At 34.5% G+C, this 10,472-nt stretch overlaps 1 protein-coding gene across 1 annotated transcript; it reads left to right on the plus strand.

Annotated features, from left to right (window-relative positions):
• Window positions 1–357: 357 nt before the first annotated feature.
• Window positions 358–1,383, plus strand: LOC131049712 (cytosolic sulfotransferase 5). Its single transcript, XM_059209847.1, is given in 3 exon segments — window positions 358–635; window positions 677–900; window positions 903–1,383. Coding segments are annotated over 3 exon segments (807 nt in total). The 3' UTR covers window positions 1,208–1,383.
• Window positions 1,384–10,472: the final 9,089 nt, after the last annotated feature.

A 10,472-nucleotide genomic window follows, 5' to 3' on the forward strand; every position in this document is an offset into this window, starting at 1 on the left:
ATTTAAAGAGTTCACAGCCTTACAAATACTTACACCGAAGAAACTCTATTAACACAACTCTAAACTTAGACGGCAGTTCATCAAATACTGTGCATTACAAACTAAATGGATTGCTATGGTGGAACTAGAGTTAGCTGTCCTAAGAAAGAGGATGCATATCCAATTTTACTTGCATTGAAATGCATGCTAATTTCAAACAAACTTCAACACTAAAAATAGGAGATTATTTCATAACTAACAGTCTTAAATAAAGAACTGGAGATAGCTTTTTTTTTGTGTGCTGTGGTCTGCGATGGTGAATTATGGTGCAAGGATGTTTTATATGGTGGATCCTAAGAATAGGAATGCATGAGCTGCATGGAGCTGCATGCACGAACAGCATCAGCTATGTTCAGGGAGGACGATGTGTTTGTGTGTTCTGGATTCAAGACGGGAACCACCTGGTTGAAATCAATCGTTGCCAGCATTATGAGTGAAAGCAAGGGCCACGTTCTGAAGGGAAAGAGCATCCATGACTTGATTCCCCGGTTAGATAGATTCTACAACTCACAAGCAATGCCTAATGCCTCTACTCCGATTGAAGAAATGCCCTCGCCAAGGTTGCTTGGCACCCACCTTCCCACCTTCCCTACTCTGCTCTTCCACCTCAAATCACGGCTTTGGGCTACCGAATGATTTATACCGCTCGAAATCCCAAGGACACATTCGTTTCCCACTGGAAGTTCTTGCCTGCAATACAAGGTGTCTTTACTGGTGAAACTACATCTCCAGTTTCCAAGGAGGTATTCTTTGATTCATTCTGTAATGGTGTCTCTCTCTATGGTCCTTTTGTTAATCATGTCTTGAGCTTTTGGAATGCCAGTAGGAATCGAAGTAACATCTTGTTTTTGACATACGAAGATTGAAGGCAGATTCTTTGTCCCACATCAAAAGGATTTCTGATTTCCTGGGGCAATCTTCTTTGACAGAGGAAGACATTAGTTGCATAGACAGTCAATGCAGCTTTCAATCTCTTTCCACTCTAGATGTTAACATTAATGGCAAAGTGGATTTAAAAAATGCCCACTTAAGCAATCGACATTTTTTTCGCAAAGGTGAAGTGGGTGATTGGAAGAATCATTTCACCCTAGAAATGAACAGCCGTATGGATTTAGTAGTGGAAAGTAAGTTTCAAGAAGCCGGCTTGTTCCTCAAGTATGAAGTCTGAGATGCAGAAACCGTCTCGTCAAACTATCTGTACTCTCTCTTTGAAGTGTCCATGTTTTCGGCAAAATGCAAATAAAGTGTAAACAAAAATGTAACATTTTGTCTTTTAAACTTGGAAGAGCTTGATCTTTTATTATAGCAAAGAATGCCAAATATAACTCTATAAGCTTTCCCCTATGACTATAAAAAAAATATTTGATAGGAGAGTTACAAATAAAATTCAAGAAACGGCCTGCTCCACGGCCGTTAGAAGTGTGTGATTTGAACATATAATTATTGTTATATAATTTCCTTCTGCCATGTATATTGGTATGGCAAATTTTTAAATTTAGTTTTAGCAAATGAAAGTTCAAATTCGTTATAATTTGTTGCAGTGATAATTGTATAAGATTTGTTAAGATTTTTGGAAGTAAAATTAGGGAAAGAGTATGAGTAGTGGATATAGTTTCAATAGTGGATAGGTTTTTGTCATCCCAACCTCCCAATTACTAATTTTAAAGGAGTAGAAAAATGATAAGGAAAAGGTCATTAATAAAGTTCACATGGACCAATAGCTGATCATTTTAAGATTTTTGGATCTTAAAATACCATTTTTGATCCATAATTGGCCCATTTGTGCATGACTGCTTGGACATTTGTGCACAAGTACTTGCAAATTAAGTTGATGGTTAGTGGAACATTTGTAAGTATGGATCAGGGGACACTTTGAAATGTGTACTTTGTTATCATTGTGTGCGTGATTGATCCCACAACATGCATCTTTACTACCCAGAAGCCAAAACCTTAGTTATAAGTAGTTAAGTCGCATACGAAGACAACAAAAAAAATCATTGAAATCCGATGTTTGGTTTAAGAGTTCTAGATGTGTGAAGTTATCTATATCCACTACTGGTGCTCTTCCCCTATCTAATGATGTGATTTTTTACATATCAATGTACTTGTTTGTCAATATTTCTAACTAACTTCAAGAATTATTAATAAACATCAATAAAATAACATAATGAATACAAAAGATTTATCATAAATTTTTAGTTTGTAAATGTGTTTAAACTAGTCTTTTCACACGAGCTAGGTGAATATTACAATAGTCAACATTCAAATAAACTTTCTTAATGAAAATATACAATATTAGAATATATTTAATAGCCATCATTTATCTCATTCTTGTTACCAAAACTACCAGTTTTGTATCTCACTATCAAATCATAATCGTAATAAATTTGATATTATTTTATTATTTAAAATAGATATTACGACCTATACACAAGTTCATTCTATGTATTAATTGTTTGCATCTAAGTCCAACATCTTAAAAAATTGTAGCACATAGATTACCAATGGCTTCATCTTCTCCTATTCATATAGCTTTACTATTGTGTACTTATCAACATTTACTAGAATTGTTAGACTAATAACAAATTTTCAACAACTATATAAATAGTCATTAGTGAATGCTATATGCTTCGCATCAATTTCTTGATACAAAACGCAATGTAAAAGTCAACTAAAGATTAAAAAACTGAGTCATGTAGCAACAAATACATGAAAAGAGCTTAAATAATATACAAATTTAAATGGAGCTAGCGATCAATTATTGAAAATATACTATTCTATTATAAAAATATAAGTTTCAATAAAAGAAGTGAAAATACAATATAATAAAAAATGACTATTTAGCATATGGTTGCTCTTTACTAAATATGAAACAATGTGTTGCAACGTCCCATAGGTTTATACATAAATATATGATTCATTTCATTTCATTCTATGTATGCATAAACTAAGAGGTTCTTATCATATGTTTTTGATTAGATTAGCAGGGTGACTGTCCTGATCGAAAAAAGAGATATAGTGTTACAACATTAACTATACACCAACTGTAAAACAACTAGTAGTAGGATACTTGTTTAAATAAAAAATGATCAAATTTTTTTATGCCCCTGAAACTATTTCTACTAATACTAGTATCATTCCTATTACTAATAACAGAAGTATCATAGTAATTGTTTCCATAAACCATACTACTAATATTGTTACTAGCCTTATCCCTATCAACCTTTAACAAACCAGTCTTAGCATAATTAATTAGCATTAAGTCTTTCAAAGTGGGTACACAGGCCCCAAAAATACCACCAGTTGCAAAACATAACAAAAACAAGAAAGGAAAAACAGAGGAAGCCAAAAGACCATTACTCCTCCTTGATCAAGTTCAAGTCTTGCTCGAGTTTGTGTAAATTCTACATCCAAGTTCTTATCATATGTTAAGTGAACTTTTAGTATCCAATAATATTGATCCTAAAATCTTAAAAAGAACAATCAGTGAGCATTTCAATAGATAGAATTTGTTGCATTCCTTAATCAACCATAAATAGGTGAATAAGAGTGAAAGATTGGTATTATGTAGCACTCTTGACTTTATTTTTATTATTTATTGTCTTATAAATTTCACATAACTCATTATATCACTTACCATGTGAATGAAATGTTGATAAAAATAATTGAACATCATTTAGAGTTCTAGAATATTAAGGACTATGTAAAACCAACAGTCTATAAAAATTATACAACAATATTGTGATATTCAATTTTTCCTATGAAAATATAATATATATAGTCCTTATTATTCTACAACTTCCAGTGATTGTCTATTATTTTAATCAACATGCAAAGAGGTTAAATGAATGTTTATTACGTCTTTTGATTTATCAAAATGTTGGGCTTGTAGATAAGAAACACATAAAATTGATGTTGTTAGATGGTTCAAATAACCAGAAGACAACTGAGAGGGGCGGTGAATACGTTGTCACCAGATTACCGAAACCTTCAGCAATTAAAACTTTAATATCAGAACACATAAGAACAATAATGGAATGTATAAACCAATTACTAAAATAGCAGATATACCAATTGAGCACAAGCAACAAATAGAGAATAAATACCATCCACATGATGCCAAGATTTGTATGTGGAAAATCCGATAAAGGGAAAAACCACAGTGGGAAGGCTATCTACAGTTAGATAATAATTCTACAGTAAGTATGTGATTACAAATTGAGGGTCCTGCACTTGTACGAAGGCAAACAACCTAGAGTACACTGCTCATTACAAAAGGAGTCTCACTGACTACATAAGAATCTAGACTACAATCCGGAAAGAAGAATGAACTACAATGATAGCATCTCCTATCCCTGAATACAATCCAGTTAAGCTTAATACCAGAGGACTTTATTCTCTTGCATAAACCCAACATGATCACGAATGACTATTACATTATTCGCTCACATACCACATTCCTCTATGATCTACAATGAAATCTTACATCATATATATTGTTGGTTAATAGATTTGCCTTTTACACATTCTGATTCTTTGACTTTTGCATGCCCATAACAAAAGATAAAAATATGCCAACAGTTTGATAACTTCTTAAATAGTTAACCTCTATATACGAGTACAACTCCCCGAGAATAATTTTCAATCAACTTAAATTATGACAATTCTCATGCACATATTTTACCAGAAAGTATTAAAGGCATTTAAGCATTCATATGTCAACACAAAATGAATACTGCAATATTTTTAAGTACAAATTTCTTTTTAAAGTTCACAGACTTTCATTCTTCTAATTGGCAAGACAGACAATTTCAAAAGTTTTCTTTTCACACATTCATACTACATCATAAATATTGCAAATTCTGTAATTGAATAAAATCCTCGCAGAGATTCACATTACAACTCATAAATACACAGATTTATAAAAAATAGATAATGTTGCAACTTTATCCATAGACATAATTGCCTTTCTTTTTCAAAGTACATAATATTGCTAAAAAGAAGATAAAGCTTTATGTTCTATCTTAACCCAAAAATTCTTGGACCTTTGACAAGGCTTTTAATCAAGTATATATAGCCGCCAGGCTATGATAGTTTGTTACATTTGAAGCAGAGTAAAAAGATTAATTCTTCATGAGAGTTAAAGAAGTCTATCTTAAAAACTAAAAAACAACAACTAAACAGGAAAAGCGGCATAAGCCGCGAGCAACAGTGATGCAATCAAGCTCCTGCAGATGACATGGCCGCCACTTATTTCTCGTACGATGAAGGGGTGCTCTAAATATTTTGCCACTCCAAGTGAGCTGAGGAGAAGTTGTGAATAAGTTGATAATGTGGAAGACCGATATGTAGAATTCGTTTCTTCCACACTTCTTTATTTTTGCTTACATGCACAACTTTACCCTTATGCGTCTCAAGATGATCGAAGCAAACCACTAACTTCAATTCAATTCTTGCAATCTTGGAGAAATCCTCTATTTTCAAGGACTTTGTTGCTTGGATTTGTTGCACTCGATCTTTGAAAGATTGGATCATATCAGATGAGTCCTCAAGCATTTGCTTATCCTCTTTTAGGAGTTGAAGATCTATGCATTTCATGTCTTTCTGCATAGTATTAGTTAGTTCTTTTAACTCCTTTAGAACCTTAATGGACTCCTCATGTCCTTGCTAAATAATTTAATTTCTCCACTCAATATTCTCTCTGCACATGAAAAGTACATTGTCATCAAAACCATGAACCGACTTTTCTACTAAGAAATTCATTACTCCATACCTCTATGTATCCCTCATTTGCTTCCAGCCACCCACTTGCTTTTCTCTTTTTCCTAAGCAACTATTTCCGTTTCCATCTCCTTACTTATAGACTCTGTATTTTTAAACACCTTGACCAGATCGAAATATAGCTAGCTCCTTGTTGGGCAATTGATTCCAGCCATTCACTGAAGACGTCTGCAACCATTCAGCTTCTTTGAACCTGATCAATTAGTCTCTGGTTCATTGGGGATCTTGGGTCAAATGACAAGGGAACTTGAGAAAGCAGTTGAGGGTTAGGATTCTATATAGCATTGATATATTGGGCCATTTGCATTATGATTTGCTTCATTTCATTTGTATCCTTCTCGTCTTTCCAAGTTCTGGTGAGAATTATTTTAGTGGAAGTCTCCAAATGCTTAGCATTCATAGCTTGAGATGTCACCCCTAAGTCAATATTTTCAATGACAAAGTCCTTCTCAGTGATATTATTTGCATCTTTGTCTATTGGAGGTTTGGCCACCTCTACAATCCAATGTCCTATTTGGTCAACCACATCAATCATTGTGTCAGTCTTAAGCCTTTTGGACTTTGATGTTCTTCCAAGAAATTTACTTACCATGTCCTCCATTAGGATTGAGATGGGGATTACATTCCTTTTCTTGGTAAGAGAATCACTTAACCATTTGGGAACAGTAGATTTCTCCCTGGGTGGTGGTGATTGCTAGTTAATAGTGCCAACGGCCATGGTATTCACAGAATCCTCAGGCTCTTGGATATCTTTTCCTTTATTAGCAACACCTATAATGAGTTTGTCCTACATTTGAGATCCATTGCTCCTTCAGTTTCTTCCTCTGAATCCAAGTCTACTACCAGTGAACTTGCAAGAATTTTCTGACTTCTTTTCTTAGTATGAGATCTGGTGACACGAGCAAAGGCAGAACCTAGAGAAGATTCTCCTAAATTTGCAATTTTGATTTTTTTTGTCCTTTGTTTCTCATTACCTGCAATATCAATAACAATGTCAGAAGGAGAAAGAGATGCTTGAGATGTTGCACGAGTTCAACCAATTTTTCTACTCTTAGGTGCAGATATGGGTTGTTGTCCAAAACGATGATCTTTGAGCCATCTTTCTGTTCATTTGATCACATTGAAGGTTCTGGCCTGAATGTTATAATCCCATTTACTATCCCAATCAACCTCTGGAATAGGTTACCCTTGTATCCTCTCATCAAACTTAGGATCAACAACTTCCTCGCCTTCATCTTCTTGCACATCAGAAACATTCATGGACAAACCCATTGTCACAATTTGTTGAACCATGAACCTTGACCACAATCTTCTTCTAATTTCAAATTCATCACCACAGTTCTCCTAGTAATCTTCCAGCTGATGTTCATGACAAAAACCATCATCAACATTTAAGTTCTCTATAGAAAACCTTCGACTGTCAAATTTATATCTAGCAACATATAATTGCATATTGAACTTCTTGAATTCAAGTTCAAGGTTCAAGGTTCAAGGCATTTGAAATTGATCTACAACTATAGTATCCAAGCTATACTGGGAAGACTACCCCAGACTTTCGTCCACTTCTCTTATCAATATAAGCTAGCTATCGACTGACTTCAATTAAAACATAGCTATCCAAAGCATACCAGGGTAACCTGAAAGGTTCACCCTAAAAGCTGCCAACTCTAATATATGTAAATTGAGAAAATTGTATAAAGAAACTACCATAAATACAAATAAATTCTATTTCTTCTGTCAATAATCTCCGACTTGTATTACCCTGCAACACATGCACTAATCTTCCAGCAAAAATATCATTCCATCTTATGAAGTTTTTTGCATATCTCTGCTCCTACAGGTGAGGATAGTATTCATATACCCTTATTCCATCAATCCAGGGTTCATGATGTAAGCCATTCCAATCTCAGGTTCAAGCAAGCATATAAAACAAATTTGATGACATATAGAAACTACTCATTCCCACAAATTTGTTTAAACTCTCATGCAATCTCTCTACAACAATTTGTCCTCAATCCAGGTAGGCACTTCCGTTCAATATGAATTGGATGTAAAAATACATCTAGTCTTCCCAGTAAAAGGCATTGGCATTTCCTTTCAATATATTCAATAGAACAATAATATCCCATACCTCTATTATTAAGTTCTCTCTGGTGAGTGGCCTTGGTAATCTAGAACCTCCCTTTTGAATTTTTAATAACCAATTCCTGGAAATAACACTTTTATAAGTGCTCTTCTTCTTAGAAAAGGAGTATGAAGTGTTAATGGTCTAGTCTTCATATGGATCCTTATGAGGAATGCCCATAGTTTCCATTACGGTCTTCCTATCTATCTTGAACAACACTTCACTATTAATGTCCCTGATACACCTCTGCATCGCATCATATCAATTCATACATTCCAAAACTAGCTCTGGACATGGTGCAGCGACGGGAAATGCAGCAACCTCAACCAAACCACTCCTCACAATTTTCTCCATCATTGAATTTTGGGTTGGGTTCTTAACTCTCCCAAGAAAATTAGAGAGGTTTGCCTATGCTAATGAAGTGTCCCCCATCTCTGGAAGTGAGCTAACTAAGAAAGAAGTGTGACCCAATTTTGGTAGAGTTGGCCTCATGATGGTCCCTCTCATATTTGTCAAACAATTTTAGGAATGAAATAAATTCTTCTACACAGCAAAGGGAACAAACAACAACTATCTTCCAGAACAAGTAAATACAGTAGAAGAGAGAACAATTGAAACTAACCTGATCTCGACAAAAAATTCTTGGAAACCTTCTAAATGCAGATACAATACCTCCAACTTTCCTCGCTTTCATGGCAACCAAGAAGGTATTAGAAAGATCGCTAGCTTTTGCAACAAAAATAGAAAAAATCACACTCAAATCCTAGCTAGCTGTACTAATTAAGTAAGCTTGTGTGAGTTGACACCTGATTTGATGTATAACTGACATGCATTTAATTTTTGGTCATTTCATCACATAACACATGAATTACCATGATTTCTTGCCATAATTAGAAATTAACATTTTGAACTACCTAGAATATTCTCCTTTCCTACCACCATTTTCCCTCCACGATACACATACCATTTCCTAAATGAAGCCTCAGACTATGAATTTTGAACTTTGAACTTTGAACCAAGAACTAAAAGGTTCAAAGGTTCAAGTTTAATATTGTGAGATAACACAAGAAAAAAACATTAAACAGTCTTCACGACAAAACAAAGGACAATGAATGAGTAAAGACATAATTGATGCATGATCAACTTTGAACCTTGAACCTTAAACCAAAAAGGCTCAAAGGTTCAAGTTCAATACAAATTTCAACAAATCTCTCGGTTTTACCATAAAACAAAGCCATGATTTTTTCTTTTAAAGTGCGCTTTGAACTTGAACTTTGAACTAAGAAAAGGTTCAATGACTCGGGTTCAAAGGGAAGAAATACATGAGCGAAAGGGAAAATAAACATCAAAGGGTGACCTTTGAATTGAAATTTTAATAAAAGTAGGGAGGACTAACATTGGCTCTGACTGGGGACTGGGACGACAAGCGACCAAGACATGAACCCTAGGATCTTTTGCTTACAATTGATATAACTTCAAATCCTGCCTATTATTGGTCAGGGGAAGAACAGTACCATCCTGATATGCTAGCTTGAAATAATTAGGGCCTTTTACCTCTTGAATTACAAATAGCCTTTTCCATAATGACTTGAACTTTGCAAGTGCTCCTTTTGGTACTCTTCTTCTATCCTAAAGCAAACCCTGATCACCTAGTATAATTTTTTATGGTTTGGCTGTCCTGTCAAATATTTTTTTGACCCGCACATTATGTTCTATAATTCGATCAATGAATTTATCTCTTTCTTCTTCAATCCTCATTAAATGAATAATCCTCTTCTCTAGAGAATCTTGAAAATATGCATCTTCAATAACCGTATGTAACTTGGAAGCCATAAGTGCTAAGGGAAGTGACACTTGAGCCCCCATGCCATACACTAGTTCAAAAGGTGACATCCCTATGGCTCGTTTTGGTGCTGTGTGATCCACCCAGAGAGCTTCACACAGTATTTTTTGTCAATCTTTGAAATTTTCATTAACCAGCTTCTTCATAATATTTATCAAATTTTTATTGCTTGACTCCACCTGGCTGTTACCCTGAGGGTAATAATTTGAAGAGTGAGTGAGAGATATCCCATGATCATTAAAAAATAATGAAATCTCAGCAGAAGAGAATTTTGTTGCATTATCAGCCACAATTTTCTGAGGAACCCCAAAACGAACCAGAATATTTTCTTTAAGAAAATTACAAACAACCTCAAAAGTTGGCTTCCGCACTAGAATAGCTTCGACCCATTTGGTGAAGTAATATGTGGCTATCAGTATGTGTGTAGGTCTGACACTTGAACTAGGTGACAATGGACCTATAAATCTAAACCCCTTTGTTTAAATAGTTCATCAATAACTACTAGTCTGAGAGGTAACATTGCCAGTTGTGGCTTCCCAGTGAATAACTTACATTTTTCATACTTAGCTACCCAAGTGTATACATCCTTAAACATACCTGGCCAATAATAAAAATTTCTCAAAATTTTATAGGCAGTTACTATTGATGAAAAAAGACCACCATAGGCTTCATCATGAAAGGTTT

The sequence above is a fragment of the Cryptomeria japonica genome, chromosome 1 (genome assembly GCF_030272615.1).
Source record: "Cryptomeria japonica chromosome 1, Sugi_1.0, whole genome shotgun sequence".
In the NCBI taxonomy this organism is placed as follows: Eukaryota; Viridiplantae; Streptophyta; class Pinopsida; order Cupressales; family Cupressaceae; genus Cryptomeria; species Cryptomeria japonica.